General features: G+C 42.2%; 1 protein-coding gene across 4 annotated transcripts in view; it reads right to left on the bottom strand.

Annotated features, from left to right (window-relative positions):
• Window positions 1–23,033, bottom strand: part of LOC138750151 (puromycin-sensitive aminopeptidase-like) — a 273,946-nt gene that overhangs the window by 162,283 nt on the left and 88,630 nt on the right. For 3 of the 4 annotated variants that reach the window (XM_069912287.1, XM_069912288.1, XM_069912289.1), the window contains exons 6-8: window positions 14,156–14,356; window positions 12,161–12,257; window positions 7,105–7,138 (exon numbers count right to left, since the gene is read on the bottom strand). In XM_069912287.1, coding sequence (XP_069768388.1) covers window positions 7,105–7,138; window positions 12,161–12,257; window positions 14,156–14,356 — 332 coding nt within the window. The remainder of the gene's footprint in view (window positions 1–7,104; window positions 7,139–12,160; window positions 12,258–14,155; window positions 14,357–23,033) is intronic. The other variant, XM_069912291.1, reaches the window with a different exon arrangement.

Below are 23,033 nucleotides of genomic sequence, written 5' to 3' on the forward strand. Positions count from 1 at the left end.
TATATTGTATCATGCATAACTTCGTGTTTATTGTATTTCTCATAGTTCCGGAGCATAGCTTTTCCCATGTTTCATTCTTTATCTTTATGTTTAGATCTTGTTTAGGTTTACAGCTTGTTTCCTCGTTCTTTTTCTTGCAGTTTGAGGTACATGTTTGTTATAAATCTTTTAATTATCATTGTTTCTGTAATCACATATTCAAAATTGCTTCCTTCTGGTAACCTCAGACTGCTTCCCAATTTGTCCATCAAGTAGGTTTTCAGTTGGTGGTATGCAAACATTGTATTGTGAGTTATAATATATTTGTCCTTCATTTGTTCGAAGGATAATAATTTATTTCCCGAAAAACAATTTTCTATTCTTTTGATCCCTTTTCTCTCCCATTCTTTAAAGGAAAGGTTATCTATTGTGAAAGGGATTAGTTGATTTTGTGTCAATATTAATTTTGGTAGTTGATAATTTATTTTATTCCTTTCTACGTGAATCTTCTTCCAAATGTTGAGCAGATGGTGCAATACTGGTGAATTCCTATGTTCCACCAACTTTTCATCCCACTTATATACTGTATGTTCAGGTACCTTCTCCCCTATTTTATCTAGCTCTAATCTGGTCCAATCTGGTTTTTCCCTTGTTTGATAAAAATCTGATAGGTATCTTAATAATTCTTAAAATTTGGTAGCTGTAAGCCCCCTTGTTTATACCATTCTGTTAATTTATCTAGCGCTATCCTCAGTTTCCCCCCTTTCCATAAGAATTTCCTTATTATTCTCTTTAGTTCCTTGAAGAATTTCTCTGTTAGGTGAATTGGTAATGATTGAAAGAGATATTGTATCCTTGGGAAGATGTTCTTTTTAATACAGTTTATCCTTCCTATCAGTGTTAGTGGTAAGTCTTTCCAGTGCTCTAAGTTGTCTTGTAATTTTTTCATTAATGGTTGATAATTTAGTTTGTATAGATGGCTGAGATTATTATCTAGTTGTATACCTAGGTATCAAATTGCTTGTGTTTGCCATCTAAATGGTGATTCTTTCTTAAACTTTGTGAAATCCGCATTATTCATTGGCATTGCTTCACTTTTATTTGCGTAGATCTTGTACCCCGATACTTCTCCATATTCCTTCAATTTCTTATGTAATTCTTTTATTGATATTTCTGGTTCTGTTAAGTATACTATGACATCATCTGCATATAAAGTGATTTTATATTCTTTCTCTTTTATTTTTATCCCTCTTATTTTATTTTCCGTTCTTATCAGTTCTGCCAGTGGTTCTATAGCGAATAGTGAGGGAGAAAGTGGACATCCCTGTGTAGTTGATCTGCTTAATTTAAATTGGTTTGATATATATCCATTTACTGTCACCTTCGCCAATGGTCCCTTATATAATGCTTTAATCCAATTAATATATTTCCCTGGTAGGTTGAATTTCTGTAGTTGAAATCCCCTCCTAGCAAGATATGTCCCTGTGTATCTGCTATCTTTATGAAGATGTTTTGTAAAAATTCCTGATCTTTTTTGTTAGGTGCATAAACGTTTAGTAAATTCAAAAATTCTGAATAAATCTGCCACTTTGTCATTATATATTTGCCTTCTGGAACTGTTATTATTTTCTTTATGTTGATTGGTAGACTTTTGTTGACTAATAAAGCTACTAACCTGGATTTTGAATTGTGTGATGATGCCAATACATGGCCTACCAAGTGTCTCTTCAATTTACTGTGTTCTATCTTGGGTAAGTGTGTTTCTTATACAAAAGCAATGTCGATTTTCTCTTTTTTTAGTAATAAGCTCTTCAGGTTTTTTGAGTAATAACCCCTTGCCAGACAACCACAACTCCCTTATCTATTTGGGTTGCAGTAATAACCACAAGCATCAAAAGATTTTGTAGTAGCAGCTCTTTTTCCCTCGCTAGCCCCCCTAGAGAAACACTATATATTTTCCAGAAATCTAACAAAGCTCTTCCCCCCCCCCTATTTTTCTTATCTTTTTCAAACAAACTTTATATTTACATTTTTATCTTTACAACTTATTTCTATACATTGTTTTGATAGTCTTCTTTTTAAGTACTTCTTGTTTCGTTGTCTGTTCGGCAATTGTTCTACAAAGTTTTGGGCATCCTTCGGGTCTGAGAAGAGTCTATTTCTTTCCCCAGGAATGAATACTTTTAATACTGCTGGATGTTGCAGTGTAAAATAATAGCCTTTGTTCCACAATGTCTGTTTTGTCTGTTTCTTCAAGAGCTCAAAGCTGATGTCTGGATAGAAAAATATTTTTTGTCCTTTATATTCCAGTGGTTGTTTATTTTCTTTTACTTTATCTTTTGCCTGCTCTAATATTTTATATTAGTGACATCACACCAATGGAGTAGTGGGTGGAGAAGAATAGCCTTCCACAGAGAAAAGGAAAAAAGAAGAACGTCTGCTCCCCGACGTCGTTATGACACTTTGCTGGGCAACAGCCCTCCTCAGATCCAACTACAAAAAAGATGCGCAATCGCGCATGCGTGAAGAGTTGCACATGCCCAGTGTGCATAACAAAAAAGATACTGACGGTAGGGGGGCCCAGCAATGGGACAAAATTGAACTGACAGAATTGGACAGATGACATTGCAACTAGGTGAACAGAAGACAAGAGAAGGAATTAGGGAGAGAAGAAAAGAGGAAGGTAAAAAAAAAACAGTTAATAGAGAATATTTTGATGAATAAATACAAGACATTAAAAGACATTTAAACAACAAAATTTAACACAATAACAATAAAAATGGAAAAAAGATAGAATGCAAAAGCTAGAGATGGCTATAGCAGATATAGGAAAAGGAACAGATGAAGTGGAAGAAAGTCAGACAGCTGTGGAATTAGAAATGAATGAACTAAAAGAAAGGCTGAAAGATAGAGACAAAGGAATTAAAGAAATACAAGATCTGTTAATTCAAAAAATTGATGTGTTACAGAATTATAGCAAATGAAACAATATAAAAATAGTAGGCATACAAGAAGGTGTAGAAGGATCAGACATAAAGGGATTCATAAAAAGATGGATCCCACAAAACTTGAAAGCAGAATTACTGCAAGACAAAATAGAGATTGAAAGAGCACATAGAAATTGGCACCAAAGCCTTATTCAAACCAAAAATCACGTTCCATAATAATAGTTACTAAGACACACACCAAGAGAGAAAAACATGAACATCACTTTGATGGTCATTTTTAGCACAGAATATGCAAGTGATATTTATGAATGAAAGCCATTTTTTTGCTAGAAGGAAATAGTGTTACGTCAGATATCTGCAAGAGTTTACTGATGAGAAAATCAATTCCAAAAATAATGAAGGTTTATGAAATAGTGGCATATTCTATGCAATGAAAATATGATGGTTAATAAAGAACATTTTAGATCTTAGAATAGATTAAGGTGGAAAAAATCTTTAGAATTGGGGGACATTCTCTACTCACACGTCAGCAAGGTCCATTGCTGTCATAAAATTGTAACAGCATAAATTAGTGCTTACCTACACCCGGAGTTCTAATAATGGATATTTCAGCCTACTGATATTTGTATGCCTGCATATCTGGAGATTCCTCTGAAGTGTAGATGTTGATCTATCTACTTAATTCCATGGTATTTTCTTGCATTTCAAAATATAAGACTGGATCGACCATAACCTTCCTGATAAACATCAATAATTATCTTAAGGAATGGCCTTACATAACCATACTTGTAAAATCCTCTTTTCAACCAATAAATCTGACACATCCCTCACAATCTGATAAATCTCATCCTACCAGTAGATCAGAATCATTGACGATTGCAAAAGGACAAATTACTGTCAAGAAAGAATGGCCCTTGGAATTGTCAGCACTTGTTCCTAACTCCATTAAATTTCATGGGATTGGGTTACATAGATGAAAGCAATCTATTGTGTTGGCTCAGCAGATGAGTGGATGACTCCTCCAAATTGACCACCATACTGGAAGAAGCACACAGAATGCTACGAAGATTGGCGTAACAACACTACTGACAAATCTGGCTGAACCCTGAAAGACAGATGTCAGAGAGGTCTCTGGCAGATGGTTTAAAAAATAAGTAAAGCAATTTAACCTATTCTTTCAATTTACATCATGGGGATGCAACTGACAACATCAGTTTCAGTTTCTTTGGACATAAATTATCTTTTATCACATTGAGGATCTTAGCAAGCTGTTTGGTGCCATCGTGTTTAATTTTTTTACATTTTAAATTTAGACATGCAGCACAGTAATGGGCTATTTTGGCCCACGAGCCCATGCCACCTAATTACACCTAATTGATCTCCAACCTCTAGTTCATCTTTGAACAATGGAACAAACTGGGATCCCCCCAGAGGAAATCCATGTAGACATGGGGAGAATGTACAAACTCCTCACAGACAGCATGGGATTCTAACCCTGGTACTGATCACTGGCGCTGCAACAGCATTGCACTAATTGTGCTATTCCTAAATATGTTGGATTTTGAAATGATCTAGCAATTCAAAAAGTGGCACCCACGAGGCACTGACTCATCAGAACAAAATTATTCTTCATCTAAATAAATATTCTCAGGACTGAGAATATGGCCCTCCCACTACTTTCATGTTGGGGATCAACTATTTAAATGAGTATAGGAGACCAAGGCAGTTGCAGCAACAAATGTTATTAAAAAGAACATTTCATCTGAAATAATATCAATATTTGGGGAGAATTTATAAGATTTAGAGTAGGTCATACATACACACATTTTAAAGCAGATCTTATTTGAAAGACAGAATAATTCACATTGCAGGATCTCTGGAGATCTGGAGAATGTAAGCACCTTTCACAAGTAGGTGTTAACTGAAATGACCTCATAAAATGCTTGACCACTGACTTGCTGGAGTCATGCTGTGTATCAGTACCCTTTCTGCAAAATGCTCATAGAAGGGTCACTCTGGATTTTGTTTATCTAAAAACAGATGGGAGCAGAAGAAAGAAATTACTGTTATTTTGTTCAGGAAGGTGGGGGTTTTGCAAGACATGAGTCACATGATGCCTTTGGAGTTTGAGTTGGAAAAGAGAGAGTTGAGTTAACAGCTCAGTCAGTCAGTCAGTGTGTGGGACACTGATAAGTAACTGAAAAGTGCAATCCAAGGAAAACTATTTGAAACTGATGAAAAAAAGTTCCAGAGCAGTAGATGGCTGGAAGTGCTATTTGTTTGATGTTTCTCTTGAAATAGAGGAAAAAATGGAACTCTTATGGTAGCTTAAAGAAAGAGGTTACCATCTAGAAGACCCTGATGAGGCAAGTTTCATCAGCGAGACCTTGAGGTGACTAGTGGTGGTACCTCAGTTGTAGAAATCCTGGAACAACAATTATCTCTCTCTGCAAACCCAACAATAACCTTCCTGAGTGGTAAACATTTACCTTTCAAGCACCAAGCCTGTAAAACTTCATACATGTTAAATTCTGTGCACAGTATGGTGATTGCCTGAAACCAGAGAACTTGGAAGAAGGAGAAGTGAGATTGAACTGTGAACCAAATAACTTTTCTTGAATTTACACACACATTACATACATGTGCACTTAGAATTAGAAGAGGGTAATTTGGGTTAGTATAGAGTATAGTATAAAAATAGAGTTAAGTTAAAGTTTGATTCTATTTTCATGTTTGAAGTTGATTAAAAATAACTTTTGCCGAAAGCCACTTGTCTCAGTGAATGTCTTATTGGTGCTGGATTTTGGGGTCCTTTGGGCTTGTAATACACCCTTCAACATTGTACCCAAGATCAAGAATGACAGACCTAGCATGAGAATCCAGAAAGCAGTTGAAGTGTATGCAATCATTTCAAGTAAGAAATATCCAGCTCTTATCTATTTATCAACAGGGAATACATCAAAGGCCATCAGTGAAGATACATACCCACCACAGCAAGAGTTGTGAATCTGACTGTCTCTGCTATGATACCCACATTCAAATTTTGATTGGAAAACACTAAAACAATGCCTCAAAACTAGAATGACAAATACCAGCATCATTACCTTCAAGATTCACCCTATCCTAACTTGGAGAGAGAGAGCACCTTGAACTTTCCTTCAATGTGCAAAAATAAATTGGTTTAATATGACATCTTTCCATCATCTTTTCAAAGACAAACTACAGATAGATAATAAATGCTGGTCCAGCCAACAATACACATCCTGAAAATGAACAAATCAAAATTCTGAATAAATGTCATCAACAATAATTTCCATCTTTTGTCCAGTATGAATGACACAAATTTACCAGTGTTAATAAACATCAGAGAGCATCCCTGACCTCAGTGGTGTTTCCATCATTGTACTGGTCTGGAACTAATTTAAGAGTTGGCAGAGGGTCTTTGAACAATAGCATAGGCCAGTAGTTCTCAACCTTTGTCTTTCCACTCACAATCCACTAAGTATTCCCTATGCTATAGGTGGCCTGTGATTAGTAAGGAATTGCTCAAGGTGGTATGTGGGTGGAAAAAGAAGTTTGAAAACCACTATTTTAATTGTACCTAATTGATTCATTATGTGTACAGTTTCAGAACTCCAAAGGAAATGGGCCAATGAGAATTTTTCTCAAGCAAAATATTTCAGTAACATTTGGGTCTAGAGCAATGATTTTCAACCTTCCCTTCCCACTCACATCCCACCTTAAGCAATCACTTACTAATCACAGAGCACCGATGGCCCAGGGATTATTTAAAGTGTTATGTGAATGGAAAGAAAATGGTTGAGAACCACTGGCATAGGCCCTCTAAAGAGTCTTCAGTGTGCAACAGACTCAGGATCAATCTTCTCACTCTTACTCTGAGCCTTTGAAACTATATCTTAATGCAGTATGGATCAATAATACAACAAGAGCCCAGGAACTCGTCTTCCCAAAAATAATAGCTTTGGTGCCAATATGTCAATTGGAATTTACACAGCTGAAGGATGTTCCCTCTCATCTCTGAAATGAGATCTATACAGATTTTTAATTTTGAAGGTAGATCCAACCATTTTTCATTATACTAAACATCCACTCACAGAACCAAATCCCAATGGGGAAAATGACAGTAAATAAATGACAGTAAGTAAATGTAAAATACCTGTAGGTTACAAGACCCCAATTTTCCATGGCACCTGTGAATAAAAATGGTCACATGTAAAATTTGATCAAAATAATATATTTGAAGTTTCAACCGTTAAGGTCAGCCACAACCTTGGTGATTTTTAGAGTAGGTTCAAAGGTTGATAGCTCACCTAGCTTCTATTCCTTATACATCTGAAACAAGAAATTTCTGGGATCAGGCTAATAGCAAAAGGGCTTCCCATGCCAAGCATACTATCAAAGAGGGGGTGAATTGAGGCCAGATAATTTTTCCTTTTTAGAAATTCAGGTGCATTGCTTCTGGAAGGGAGTAGGCAAACATTAAATTTAGACTTCCAGCACAGTGACAGGTCCTTCTGGTCCTTAAGCCCATACCCCCATATAAATTCAATACAACAACAACAAAAAAATAAACTCTGACAAGCATAAATCATTTATCAGTAGCCAAAAGCAGTACTGACAGTTACCAAGCTGAATGATGTGGGATGGAGAAAAGGTAACTAGCAGAAGCTGTGTCAAAACAGTAATGTGGGGATTTTAATAACATAAAAAATTTTAAACATCTTCAATTATTGCAAGTTTTACAAAAAATAAATTACTTGGAAATTAAAGAACTAAAATAATCAGGTGAACATCAGCCTGGTATGAAAACTGCACTTTAATGATATATCTGTAGCGGTGGCTACACTGCTAACTGAAGGATCACACAACTAGATTGTTGAGTTCAGTGAGTAAAACTCATTTATTGCAGGCTGCCTGGCTGGTCTTATACTCCCAGCCCGGACATGGCTGAGAACCATGCTGGGGGCCCCAACGTCATTGGGGCATCATGTGGGTCGCCAAGCGCGGGCTTCTGAGCCCTGGGCCGAGGTCGGGAGGAAACCCCTGATGACACTATTTTGGCTGGCTGCCCTGCTGCGTGCATGACAAGAGGGGCCAGTTCGCCTGCCTAATGGCATACCACCACACAGCCCCCGCCAGAACCGGCGCCAATGTCCTTTTTTGCCGGGTGGCCTCACTTCTTGGGTTGGGCCACAACTACTGGCTTGGTGGGCTGGCTTTAACTTGTCCACAGTAAACAGTTCCCTCTTACCAATGAAGTGGAAGTGGATCCTGAACGCTAGACGACTTTGTACGGCCCTTTGTATGGTCTTTGTAGAGGTGCTGTGGACAGGCCCCACCTAACAAAAACATACTCTGCAGAGTAAGAGACCAGTGTGCCATGTCTGGGCAGCGGTGGGGGTGTGAAGGAGTCCAACTGGGCCCGGTGATGGGGAAGTAGACCATACAGTAACTGCTGGGGGTTGTGAGGTGCATTGATGAACTCACCAGGTAGGGCTGGCGGTGCACCGTAGACCACCTCGGCTGATGACGCCTGTAGGTCTTCTTTATGTGTCGAGCAGATGCCCAGGAGCACCCAAGGCAGCTCGTCCACCCAGTCGGGGCTGGTGAGGCGGGCCATAAGTGTTGACTTAAGGTGACGGTGCAATCGCTCGACTAGTCCATTGGCCTGTGGGTGATAGACCATGGTGTGATATAGTTCGATCCCCAGCCTGCTGGCAAGCTATGCCCAGAGTGCAGAGGTGAACTGGGCGCCCTGATCACTGGTGAGGTGGTTCGGGACGCCGAACCAGGCAACCCAACCATTCGAAAGCACTCGGGAGCAGGAGACCGTGGAGGCATTTGACATAGGGATTGCCTCGGGCCAACAAGTGGTGCGGTCTACCACTGTGCAAAAGTTAATGGTTCCCTCGGGAATTGGGTAAGGGTCTGATGATATCCACATGTTCAACATCTTGTACAGGCGCTCTGGTGTGCCTGTGTACATTGGAAAGCTGGCAATGGGTGCAAGTTCTGGCCTAGTCTGCAATCAGCTTCTGAAGCCCGAGCCAGACCAAATGTTCTTCCACCATATGGACCATGGACCTGATGGAAGGGTGGAAAAGGTCATGGATATGGTGGGACTGCTGGGGGAACCACTGGACACGGGGTGCCCATGGAGACATCGCACAGGACGGTGCCCTCACTGTGAGGTCCTAGAACTGCAGGCGTGTGATGGCAGTCCTGAAAGCCCGTGCCTCCTTGTCGGACTTCTGGTCCCGGGTGAGCTAGTCGAAGACGAGGCCGGGTGTCAGCACGCAAATGGCCAGTCGTGAGAGTGCTTCGACAACCACGATATCTTTCCCCGCCTTGTGCCGAATTCTGACACGAAGGAGTGGTGACGCTGTTTGCGGGCTGACCAGGGATCTCTTGCCATAGCAAGCGCCTGAGTGAGGGGTTTGTGGTTGGTAAGAATAGTGAAAGGCCTCCCCTCCAAGAAATAATGGAAATCCTCAGAAGTGTAGATGTTGATCTATCTACTCAATTCCATGGCATTTTCTTGCATGATTGGAGCTTATTTGGCAGAAGCCATGTACATGCCCAGCAACTTACAATCAAAAGCGCTATACATGCGCTCTGGCAGGCGAAGAAGTCGACTAAAGAATGCCAGTGGTTTCCACTGTCCATTCACTTGCTGTTCAGAGGCATCAACGAAGAGTGCCATATGCAGGTCAGTGTGTGAGTAGACTAGCAGGGTAGCCTTTGCGAAGGGATCTTTCATGGCTTTGAATGCCCTGCTGGCCTTTGGAGTCCAGGCTAGTGACTTGTCTTTGGCTGCAGTGAGGGCGAAGAGCGGCTACAAGATGTGCACTGCGCCTGGAAGGAAGCAGTTATAGAAATTGCCCGTACCTGCTAACTCTTGTAGCTCCTTGAGGTTGTCCGGGCATGGGAACTCTCTGCTACCTTCGTAGCAGCAGGTGTAGCTCCTTCGGCCATGATAGTATGGCCCAGGAACTGCATGGATTCTTTCCCGAACTGGCATTTGGCCGGATTGATTGTTAGGCCGAAATCGGCCAGTCGGGAAAAAGGGTGCACAGGTGAGACTTGTGTTGTGCCCAGTCTCAAGGATGACAAGGATGTAAATAAATACGAAATTCAAATCCCTGCCCACTGTGTCCATAAGGCGCTGGAAGGTCTGGGCAGCATTCTTGAGCCCGAATGGCATGCATAGAAACTCGAACAAGCTGAAGGGGGTGATATGGCCATTTTGGGTATGTCTTTAGGATTTGGAGATATCAGCGGATCAAGTTGACCTTGGAGAATACCCTCGCGCCACGCAGGTTGGCTGCAAAGTCCTGGATGTGAGGGATTGGGTAACGGTCAGCTACTTTTGCGTCATTAAGCCATCTATAATCACCGCAGGGACGCCAGCTGGCGGAGGCTTTCAGGACCACGTAGAGTGGTGAGGCCCAAGGACTGCCAAAGCGTCGAATGATCCCTAGCTCCTGCAGATACGAGAACTCTTCCTTCGCTTATCTGGCGGGAGCCAGCATCCCTTGGCATGGACTGACGAGCCTTAGGTGGGGATGTAATGAAACACCCCATGGTGTGGTGAGGCGGCGGAGAACTGTGGTTTGAGGAGGAACGGGAACTCGTCCATGAAACACTGAAATTCATCCTTGGGCATGCTGACCATGGCCATCTGCAGCTGCTCTGTGGGAGGCGTTGAGGTGAACGGATTGGAAGGTACGGGCATCTTCCAGTCATCTACCTCGAATGTCGACCAGGAGTCTGTGGGTGAGGAGAAAATCGACATCCAGGATGGTGGTTAAGAGGTACGAAACGGTGAACTTCCACAAGAACTTCCGCTGGCCGATCTGGAAGTTGTTCGGATCTCTGTCGAATTGGCTGCCTGGAGGGGAGGCCGGTTCCGGGACACAATGGCAGTGGCCGGGATGACACTGATCTGGGCCATGGTGTTAACGAGGAAGCATCAGCTGCTGATTACATCCTGCAGGTAGAGAAGGCTGTGTTCTTGGACAGCCGCCGCAGCAATTAACAGTGGCTGACCTGCTCATTTTTCTGGAACAAGCAGGGCTGGTGACACTTCCGAGCCTTGGCTCCCCAGCGTTGATGGAAGAAGCAGAGGCCTGAAGTGGATGGCTTGCTTCTGGCTATGCTCTTTGAGGTCCCTGCAGGGGCCGGGTGTTCCACCACAGCGCTAGAGGAAGGCTTGGCACGGTCATGTCCATGACTGGTATCCTGCTGGACCGCTGAACCCTTTGGGAATCGTTCGAGCCATAGGTCCTGAGCCTTTTGAGTGACCTTCCTATGGTCGACAAAGCTCTCCTGGGTCAGTAACTGCTGGATGTCTTCAGGCAGGTGGTCGAGGAAGATGCGTTCAAAGTGTGGGCAGTTGGTGTGATCGCCCATGAGCGCGAGCATCTCGTCCATTGATTGGAGTTCTGTCCCCCAAGGCATCGAAGCGCAGCATCCAAGCGGCATTATGAAATGTGTTAGCAATTGATCATCATAGTAATTAATTTGAGATCTCTTGCTCCTTATTGAAAATGGCCTCGCCACATGCACGAATGTGCTGGAGAGGCTGAGGGAACCGGTGAGCACCCGCTTGATGGTCCCCAACTTATCTTCCGTGGGTGGGTGCTTAACAAGGTGCAGCACTCGTTTGGTGACGACCACATGATAAAACTTGGTTGAATCCGATGAAATCTGGCGGAGGTGAAACTGAGCCTCTGCGTGTCTGAATCAGGTCTCCGGCTCCTGAACCCAGAAGTCAGGAAGCTTGATGGCTATAGCATTGATCAAAGGGTCATTCATGTTGAGTTTAAAGACGTTTGAACCTGTCGGGGACACCAATTGTAGTAGCGGCTATATTGCTAACTGAAGGATCGCACAACCAGACATGTTGAGTTCAGTGAACAAAACTCATTTATTGCAGGCTGCCTGACTGGTCTTATATTCCCAGCCTGGACCTGGCTGAGAACCACGACGTCACCGGGGTATCAAGTGGGTCACCGAGTGTGGGCTTCTGACCCTGATGCCAAGGTCGGGAGGAAACCCCCACAGCGCCATTGACCGGCTGCCCTGCCGCATGCGTGACACGCGGGGCCAGTTTGCCTGCCCAATGGCTTAACGCACACATCTCATAATAATCACTTCTACTAAATATTGATCAGAAACTCAACAACTGCTGTATAATTCAAAATACCAACCTGCAGCAAAGTCTGAAATGGCTATCAAATCTATTTTTGGTAAAGGATATGGAATGTTGAAATATTCCTTATAAAATGGTAGTGTCTTGGCAGCAACCTAATGTGGAGAAAGAAAAAAAAAACAAAATAAATTGGAACTGCAATTCTCTAGTTTCATTCCACAAATACAGAAAACAAGGCGTCAACTCCCTTTAGATTTTACCACAGAAAAAAATGAAAAATACTTGAGCTACAAAGAGGAATTTATCATTCTTTAAACATACAATAATACATAGATGGCCAATGACATTCCTTCTTCCTGATCACTGTAAGGAAACAATATCCTAATGCACATTTTAGTAAAGTTTTACTGGAAAAAAGTACATTCAAACCTAACTTGGTTGGTGGATACTATCCTGTGAATCATTTCATAAGATTACTTTAAGTCCCAGATAGCCTTTTTTTTTAAAATCCAGGAAACCTGGCCCTCTGAATCAGCAGTTATAGCAGGAGGATGTGTAAAGTTGCTGCCAATATAAAAAATAACAGTGGCTACAAACTTGATTTATGCAGAATACTAGCACACAATTCAAAACATTTAATTATGCAATGCATGTATTTGAAGAATTTGAAAGTCAATTTTCTCTCCAATTTCAAGCCTGCACACCATTCCAGTCCCTTACTTTTCTTCCTAAAGGAGTTAACTTTTTACTGGAATATTAATAGTGACTAGAAACCCATCCTCCAGAGATGCATTTAAATAATAAATATGCTTTTTAACATTTGAACAATGAGTACAGCAGATTAGATTGACATTTTTGCTTGATGCTGGTGTGCACACGCAAGCATTTTCAGAAAGGTTTGGTGGGTACCACAGAGGAGTTAAAAATGGCAAGTATTATTCTTTATCTCAAACTTCAGAATCCAATTATTTGATGCCACAACACACTCATGCATGTGGCGAAGCTATTTCAATAGGGAGCAAGAGATCTAAAATTAATTACTATGATGATCAATTGCCAACACATTTCATAATAAATTTTTAATCTCATTTAAGTTTATATGATAGTCAAGAAAGTGCCTCAAAGCTTCTACTTTCTCAGAAGACTGAGGTTCAGCATGTCCCTTCAGTACCTCAACAACTTTCTCCATCTGCATCTACCACTGCCTAGAAAAGGCCACTAGCACACTGAACGACCCATCACACCCTGGACATGCTGTTCTCTCATGGCTTAAGTATGTAAAAGCTCACACCAACAGGTTCAAAGCCAATTTTCTCCCTGCAGCCATCAAGATCCTAAATAAATTCCATGAAAGTACTATCATTCTACTCTTGCTTGGTGAAAATTTATCTTTCTTTTTATTGCGATCCTATCCTCTAAATTGTGCTCTTTATATGGCAGTATGAATGTTAGAGATAACCTGTTAGTCTGCTCACAAAAGGTATTTTGTAACAAATAAACACAAATTTAAATTATCAGATGTAATAGCATTTAATTTATTTTAATAAAAACAAATCCTCAATTACAGGAGATGAGAAAATATTTCCTCTTCATCTAGGTATTACTTTGCTTTTTCTAGGTTCTGAATTAATTATAAATCCAACTGACCTCCAATTTCCAATTACCCCATTCTTATTGTTCCAAAGGTGGGCACAGGTTAGCCCAACTAGTCTTGCCCTTCGGCATCCCACTCTGCGTTATGCAATTGGGAGACTTGATCTGTACCTCATGGTACTGGAAATTCACAAACTAGAACTTAAACCACTTCTCATTCCAACTGGATTGTGATCAATGTGTATGACTAAATACCAAATGATATTAAAACAGGAAATAACTGAAAATTAAAATTCAGAAGTACACAAAGAATCCACCTAAAACTACCTTCCTGAGCAATCAAATATTATTTAAACTTTACTTGGGGAAAGAATGTATTTATTGAGAAAATGAATTTTAGAAAAGGCAACTTTTGTCTCTCCATTCAAAGGCTAAAACAATATTAAAAAACAAAAACAACCTCAAGAGCAAATTTTCCTTGATCTGCTTTTCCAATGGGCGTGTAGACACGGACTAAAATGCCATCTGATGACTTAGTTTCCACAAAGTCATATTCACCGACTACAAATGCCACCAAATATGTGGACATTATTGGTGATCTGGCAAACTTGACTTCAACCAGGTCTTCATCATCAGGATATGGGTTACGCTCTATCACATTCTGTAACAATGAAGGTAGAAATCAGGTTACAAGCTGTAGAGTGGAGAAACAATGTAACAAGATGCGCCATCTGAAAATATTCAAAAGTATTGTAAAAATATTTATTCCAGAATAAATAGGAATGTTAAAAGCAGAAAAGCTTTTGTATTACAAGTAGTAGAGGATATGAAATTCTAACTCTTCACTGAGCAAATCCACTGGAATGTAAAATAGTTACAAGAAAATTGAGCATCAACATTTAGTTGCATGAACAGAGCAACTTTGATATGGTATAAATTTCAGAATTACACTCAAATTCAACCCCCACCAAATTTATCTATATTAGCACCATTGTATACAGCATAAATTCAAGTGTTCATTTTCCAGACAATATTTATGGTTACCATTTCTGAGCAGATTTTGAATGCAATGTTAAAAAAAAATCAGCTCTAACTTTTAAAAGATCCCATTGCACAATTAAAAAAGGAATATTTTTTGATACGCAATATTTTCCTTTACGTAAATCAGTTGTCCCACAGCTCAAGGAATCTGGTTTAAGCTCGATCTTTGCTGCTGCCTATATAAAGTTTTCATGTTTGCCTCTCCTGCACAGATCCCATCTGCTTCTCATACTATCATGAATATTAAAAATGAGGAAATCACCTGCTATATTCAGCAAAATTTAGAACAACCTCAAATAATATATTGGGAGGAATCAGAATGGGGTTTACTATCACAAACATGTCACAAAATGTGTTGTTTTATGCAGCTGCATTGTGCAATACAGGTGCAAAATTGCTAATAAATTACAATTTTGTAAATACAAGATTTTTAAAAATAATTAGTGCAAAAAAGTGAGGTAATATCCACAGATTCTGTGGAGGTATGCATTACATCACTAGGTCACCAGGGACAAGACCTAGCTGTATATTAAAGCCTATATTTAACCTTCACTCTGCTTCGTGTGGTTGATGTTGGTCACAATTTAATAGAATGATTTATATCTGGGATGGACACCTGTCCTCACCTAGGCTCCTGACTCCACCGAGACCAAATCTAAGGATCCAGAAATGGATATGTCCCCTATGGACGTGCAGCCAGTGAAAAGACCAGGCGGCAGCCGTGGGACCAAAGCCACAGCGAAGAGGACTCACCCAGTGACTGAGGACTGCGAGAGGGTCAGATTCACCTGGGAGCAGGTAAAGAATGGACCAGTGCCCTGACTATTAAATAACTCTCTGGGACCAGGTCCAGCCACACAGCCCACTGGGCTCCTGCTCAATAGCTAAGGGTTGTGACAAGTGCAGACATAAGGCATATGATAAGTATCTCTCCCGATTTTGATTTACCGCCAAGACTGTGAGGATAGCCCGCTCCCCCAGAGACAAGCTTCCCCAGGATTGAATGGTCGCATGGGGAAGGGATCAGTCTCGGTATGAGCCCCCACTGCCACAGAATCAGAGACTCAAGTTCAGCCAGGTGTTGAGGCCAGACAGGCTGGATCTGGACCCCAAGACCTTGGGGCAAGCACTCACTTCAACCGTTGGCAGAGGTGTTTCCTAAACTATATGGGGGTTGATAGGGCATCAGAGGAAGAAATGCTTATGCTACTGCTAGCGCAGCTGGGGGATTACCCGTACTCCCTTATACAGGATGCTAAGTCCTATCAAGAGGCTATGAGCACCTTGCAGAGACACTAATAAAGGGTACAGCAAGTTCTACTCCAGACACAGGCCCATGACCAAAGCAAGCCGGGGAGTCTGTTTTGGATTTCATCCTCGCCCTGAACGACATTGCCAGGGAGTGTACTTTTAAAATTGTATCTGCTTAAGAGTATGCAAATGAGCACATAAGAGACAGGATTGTAGTGGGTGTCAGATCTACTGAGATCAGGAAGAGGCTGCTAGAAAAGGGGACAAGTCAGGTTGGAGGAGGAAGAAATTATCATGAATATTAAAAATGAGGAAATCACCTGCTATATTCAGCAAAATTTAGAACAACCTCAAATAATATATTGGGAGGAATCAGAATGGGGTTTATTATCACAAACATGTCACAAAATGTGTTGTTTTATGCAGCTGCCATGTGCAATACAAGTGCAAAATTGCTAATAAATTATTAGATACTAGAAAGGACCTGGAGGTGCTGCACAAGGAGAGGAACACTAGTTCAAGGGCAACATATAGCAGCAGTATCGTCAATGGAATGTTCCGTGCTCCTTTTGCGGGCAGCACAAGGACTCCAGAGCTCTCTTCCCAGCTAGAGAAGCTAGATGTCCAAACAGCAGAAAGAAAGGGCATTATGCAAAAGTCTGCAGAAGCCCTTGTTATAATTTAGTCCTCTCAAGGTACAAGAAGCACAACCAAACCACAAAGTACAACACAGAGAGAATTTATTAGTCATGCTAGCACAAATGAGCAATAATTAGGGTTGGGTAGACATGGTCACCTTCCTAATACCGTTGAACTTCATTCAAAGTACAAAGTTACAGTGTCCGATATTTAGGGAATTTTCCTGCATTTGATTAAGTAACCATTCCTTTGAGGGAATTGTTTCAAGCTGAGAAGTTACAGTCAGTGTTTGCTCATTTCTAAAGACAGGAAAATGGTAATCATTGATTGGCTATAATTAAAAGATATGGATTCATGGCAGACATGACAAAAAGGATCCTTTAAGACTGAGTTAGCCTGGCTCTTGGCACATGTAAATGGTTGTTCCCTAGCGATCTCCATATTCCTTATTTTTAATAGGATTAGTTGAATTCTAGACACTGTGAAACAGGGAAACAGGAGATGGCTTTATGGAAGAGGTGATAATGGATAGTTGGCTGGAATGTTGTTAGTTGCAGCTGACCTGTCTATGTGAATGTCCCAATACCCATTTCTTAAATTGCTTTCAGATGGCCACGATACCCGACTGTAAAGTTGCACATTATACTCCTGTGTGGCTGTCGGGTGGCCACCTGAAACCGGAAAAGCCAACCAGGAGGTCTACTTACCTAACCCTCCTCCAGGAGATATAATACCCTGCTTCGAAGGCAGCCCGGACTGCCAGGGGGCTGGCTGATGACATTGTGGTGACGTCGACAGCCATCAACTCTTGAAACCACCAACGGGAGTTAAAGCCGTTAAAGTTATGTTCCTCGCCCAAATGTATTTAAAATATCATCAAATTAGTTTAAAGTAAAGTGGGAAATGCAATTACTTCAGAACCAGCTCCGCAAGTTAGCTAATTGTGAGCCCGATCTCTCTCTCTCTCTCACCACTCCCGCCACCCACCTACCATTCCCTCCTCTTCTCCCCTGCTCCTCATTTTATATTGCAGATGGTTAAGGTGATGGCTTGGAATTTGTGGTGCCATCTCCATTGCAGTGCAGCATGCCCACAAAATTGCTGACTGGTGATAGGCTTGGCTCTTCAGTTCTAACAAACATCACTCGGATGCTACTCTTTCTCTTGGGTCTCGGTGCCGCCTGAGTGGTGTTAGGAATAATTAGATTTGAGTTAGCTCGAGTAATTGGCTCCTCCTTTTTGCCTAACACCTTTTACAAAGTTGTTTTGCCTTGATCAGATTGGTTTGCTCACAATGAAGGCAGGTCGTATCTGCTTCTCCCTATTTTCAGCGCAAAATGCCTGAAACTGTCAAGAGTGCCAGAGGCAGCAATCAGCAACAGTAGGTGAGGCTTCCAGGGGCTGGGGAGGGAGGTGAATGGTGCAGGTCAGGTGCCTGGAAATTGGGACTGAAGGGGGCAGATAGTGCCCGGGGTGGGAATGTGAACGTGACAGACGTGATGCACTGGCAGTCAATAGGCTTTATCTTCCTCTCTGCCCCCCTGCCCCCTTTTGCTTTTCTGCCCGTCTGTGTCTGCCGAGAGTGCCATCAAGTCATGATGGTCTCCCTGTCCGTCACTCGCCCCCTCCTTCTCCATTCCAGCCATTCTGAGAGCTAGTGCACATCCTTTTGAGTTGCTCCTCTTTGGGGCTAGCACCACATCATAAACCTCTCCTTTCCTTGTTTCTTTCTATTTTACTTTAGCTGATCTTTTTAAACACACCCCGTCTTTCTCTCTCACCCTCCGCCAGTTCCTTTATTTGTGTTTACTGAAACAAACAGAAGTGTTAAGGAATAAAATGCTTTCTTCTTGCTAAGTAATGGGGTAATAAACAGGAAGGTTTTGGTTCTGGGGAGGATCTGAAGTCAGGATATTTTTCATGATATCTGCATGACTGATGGTACCCAGAGAGGGTGAAACAAAATTCTGTCCAGTCAATGCCACACACTCAAGCATTGAGCACTGCAGCTTCCTTGAGGAATTGGCCCCCGTTTCTAAAAGTCCTTAGGGGTTTTTTTTCATCAAATAAATAAATAGAGACAGTGAGAAACTTCAGCCAAAGTGGGTGGGGGGGGGAGGAGGGGACCGGCAGTGTGAGTCGGGTGGGCGAGGTGGAAGGGAGGCCAGCAGTGGGAGTCGGCGGGTGAGGGGAGAGAGACCAGCAGCGCAAGTCCTCAAGCCTGACTTGTTTATCAGGCATTATTTGATGCGCTGCAAATAATGTCAAGGATGGGCGGGACTTAGGCCACTGTCTTGAGTAGCCTGCTTTCACTGCTAGATGGCTAGCAGTCACCTGGCACATTTAGGTGCCAGAAAGCCGTCCATTCCATAGTCACCTAAATGTGCCAGCTGAACTCCGCTGCTGCACCTGCAGGCGGGTAATCTTCATTTGAACTCCTAAAAGCGACTATAGTAATACACAGCAATCATTTAAAAGTTTACTCTACCTTTTATAATATGATTATCATAATTATTTCAAAGAATCCAACATCTTAACTCTTACCCACAGCATCTTCATTTCATTTCATTGTCAACCAATACTACACTCCCTGCACCACCCCCCCCTCCTCCCCCCTGGTTATCATGGAAATGATAATTAACTAAATACTAAATAATGTGGTTGAAGTCATATGTATTTTGACAATGGAGTGTGGAGCATGTAATTTTATGCAAAAGGACGACGAGAATTACCAGGAGTACAATAGAACCGTAATGTAGGAATACCCACCCCATGAGTCCCCAGCACATTGAAGGGGCCACCAAGCAGAGCTTCCCTGGCCGCTCACATTTCTTATGCTTAAAAGAACCACATTTTTCAGTTCACTCAAAACGTCCAGTGGGAGTAGCATTCTTCTTCTCAGCGGTGGTAGTGATCCTCTTCCAGTCAGTATGGTGGATCCACCTGGGATTTTCCTAGACTTTCAGTGCAGTTGGCATGGAGAGAAGTACTTGGGCAGGTCCTTTCTACCATGGTTCCAGCTAATTGTGGTTCCAATTGCGAATGAGCATGAAGTACTCTGGTTGGATGGTAGTGTCACCTTGTCCTTTGGGCACTGCCTTCTAGGTTGCAATAACCTGTGAATGTAGAGCTGACAGCAAGTGAGTTAGTTTCTTTATGTACACGATCATTTCTCACTTAGGGCATGAAGGTCGAGGGTCACCTGCACTCTGGTCTCTGCTATCCATGGGGTGTGCAGGTGTTGGCCATAGATGATCTCTGCTGGAGTTAAGCTGGAGGATATTTGTGGAGTTACCCTCATTTCGAATAGTGCCAGTGGCAGGTCCGTAACCCATTTCAACCTTGTCTCCTGAGTCAGCTTTGCTAACTTTGTTTTTAAAGTACCATTGGCTCTTTTCTACCACCCCTGCAGTTAAACCACTGCTTAATTTTAAAGTGATCATTTTTCTTTGTTAATTGCAGCTATAAAGTGTGGCCCATTGTCTGAACTGATGATTTTTGGGAATCCAAATATGGGGAAATTCTCTTGTAGTAGGATTCCCATCGTTGTTTCTACAGTAGCATTAGTGGTGGTTATGCCTTCGATCCATCTGCTGAAAAGGTCAATTATTATTAAACAAAACTTAATCTGCACTGTAGATAGTTCAATAAAATCTATCTGTATAGTATCAAATGGCCTCGTGGCTTTGGAGTAACTCCCTTCATACAATGACGTGCTTTTCCTGGATTGTATCGAATCCACACTGAAGATCCAACTGCGCTGGGTAGGTCACGTCTCCAGAATGGAGGACCATCGCCTTCCCAAGATCGTGTTATATGGCGAGCTCTCCACTGGCCACCGTGACAGAGGTGCACCAAAGAAGAGGTACAAGGACTGCCTAAAGAAATCTCTTGGTGCCTGCCACATTGACCACCGCCAGTGTGCTGATATCGCCTCAAACCGTGCATCTTGGCGCCTCACAGTTCGGCGGGCAGCAACCTCCTTTGAAGAAGACCGCAGAGCCCACCTCACTGACAAAAGACAAAGGAGGAAAAACCCAACACCCAACCCCAACCAACCAATTTTCCCCTGCAACCGTGTCTGCCTGTCCCGCATCGGACTTGTCAGCCACAAACGAGCCTACAGCTGACGTGGACATAAATCTTCATCCGCGAAGCCAAGCCAAAGAAAAGAAAAGAAGAATCTTTAACATAAAACACATTCTGATACCTCCTTTAGGTCTTCTTAGTTGAAATTTTTGTGCCACCAAGTTTATTTAGCTTTCCAGAATTTGTTAACTGGTATATGTATATATGCTAGAAGTAATGGCAAGAAGGTATCAGATACACAGACTTGTCCGAGAGGGGTGAGCCAAAGACCAATGGCACCATCTACTGTTCATCCCTTTAGTTTCCATTCATCGCGTTGCTTTGCAGGAGCGTCCCTGCATTTTAATTATCTCTTCTATGTCTGGCATAGCTGGTCTATTTACTCCATGGGGATGAGGAGATGGCTTTATGGAAGAGGTGATAATGGATAGTTGTCTAGAATGTTGTTAGTTGCAGCTGACCTGTTTGTAGTTTCTTTGTAGTTCACAGCAATTATTTAAAAGTCTACTCTACCTTTCATAATAGTTATAATAATTGTTTCAAAGTATCCAACATCTTAACTCTTCTTCACAGCACATTAATTTCATTACATTGTCAACCAATACCACACCCTAAGGCTCCCACCAAAGCCTCTTCTCATATAAATGAGAGGGAGAAATGCTCTTCTTCTTCTTCCTCAGGTAGACAGAAACAACAGAGTGTCATGTGCAGCTGGCCATGTTAGACAAAGGATGCGGACAGAGAACACCACCATGGGGGGAGGAATACGAACCAGAGTTCTACTGTGATCAGGACACTGAATACCAGAATGGAGGACATGCCATGGTGGCTTCTCTACATTTGAACCAGGCGAGTCCACATGATTTATCAAATGCGACTGCTAGTATTAAAATGAATGGGTCAAAAGTAAATTGCCTGATGAACAGCAGGAGTACTGAAAATTTAATAGACTGGGGGCTAGTAGAGCACCTTGCCCTGAACACATACTCTAGTGACCACCAGATTTTGTTCATGTCCAAAAGCCACAAAGCTAAAGTGACACACTTCTACAAGGCCATGTTGGAAGTACAAGGCACCGAGTACGAGGAATTCAAATTGTTAGGTCCCCCACCCCATCTCTGTGCTCCCGTCATGCTTGGGCTGGACTTTCAATGTCAATTGAAAGGATCGCAATAGTACACAATGGGCCCCTTCCCCCACTGCTCCTTAATAACAAAGAGCACTGTAACCTGACAGCCCCGAATGTAGAACCTCCCCCACTATCACTCATCTCACCCTGGACTGCATGCCCATAGCCACCAAGAGCAGAAGAGGATAGAGAGTTCATTAGAGCAGAGATTCACAGACTCCTACAAGAGGGCATTATAGAGAAGAGCTCCGGCTCCTGGAGAGCCCAGGTAATTGTAGTAAGATCAGAGAAGTAGTGGATGGTGTTCGACTACAGTCAGACCATTAACAAGTTTACTCAGCTGGTCACCTACCCACTACCATGCATAGAGAACATGATGAACAGCATTGTGCAGTATAAGGTGTTCTCCACTGTAGACTTCAAGGCAGCGTATCACCAGTTGCCCATCAAGAGAGAGCAAAGCACATACGTGGCGTTTCAGGCAGATGGAAGTCTGTATCAGTTTCTCCATCTTCCTATTGGCATCATTAATGGGGTGTAACTGATCCAGCAGGAGATGCGCCACATAGTAGATGAGTATCAACAGACGATGTTCCCTTAACTCAACAATGTAACCATTTGCTGTCCCTCTCAAGCTGACTATGATACAGGCAGCTAAGGAACGTAATCTAACACAATAAGGACAAATGTGTCTTTAGCACTAAGAACTGGCCATCCCGGGATACATTGTACAAAACGGGGATATCAGCCTGGACCCCACCTGCATGCACCCATTCATAGACCTCCCAGTCTCAAACATAGAAAAAACATTAAAGAGATGTTTGGGACTTTTCACGTGGGTTCCCAACTATGCCAACATGGCCCAGCTGGCAGCTGTCAAAGCCTTTACAGAGATTAGAGACCTGATTGCAAAAGCAACCCTGCAGGCTATAGATGCAACGATCCCCTTCCAAGTGGAGACTGATGTAGGGTCCTTTTTCTCACGGAACCTACAGGGGCCAGAGGTGAAACACTTGCAGTGAAGGAAGCACAGGGCATCGTAGAAGCAGTGAGGCACTGGAGACATTATTTGGCTTGTAAGCGCTTCACTTTGATCACAGCCAATGATGGGTGGTATTCATGTTTGACAACCAGAACAGGGGGAAAATAAAAAATGAGAAAATTTTGCACTGGAGGATAGAACTATCCA

The sequence above is a fragment of the Narcine bancroftii genome, assembly GCF_036971445.1.
Source record: "Narcine bancroftii isolate sNarBan1 chromosome 12 unlocalized genomic scaffold, sNarBan1.hap1 SUPER_12_unloc_2, whole genome shotgun sequence".
In the NCBI taxonomy this organism is placed as follows: domain Eukaryota; kingdom Metazoa; phylum Chordata; class Chondrichthyes; order Torpediniformes; family Narcinidae; genus Narcine; species Narcine bancroftii.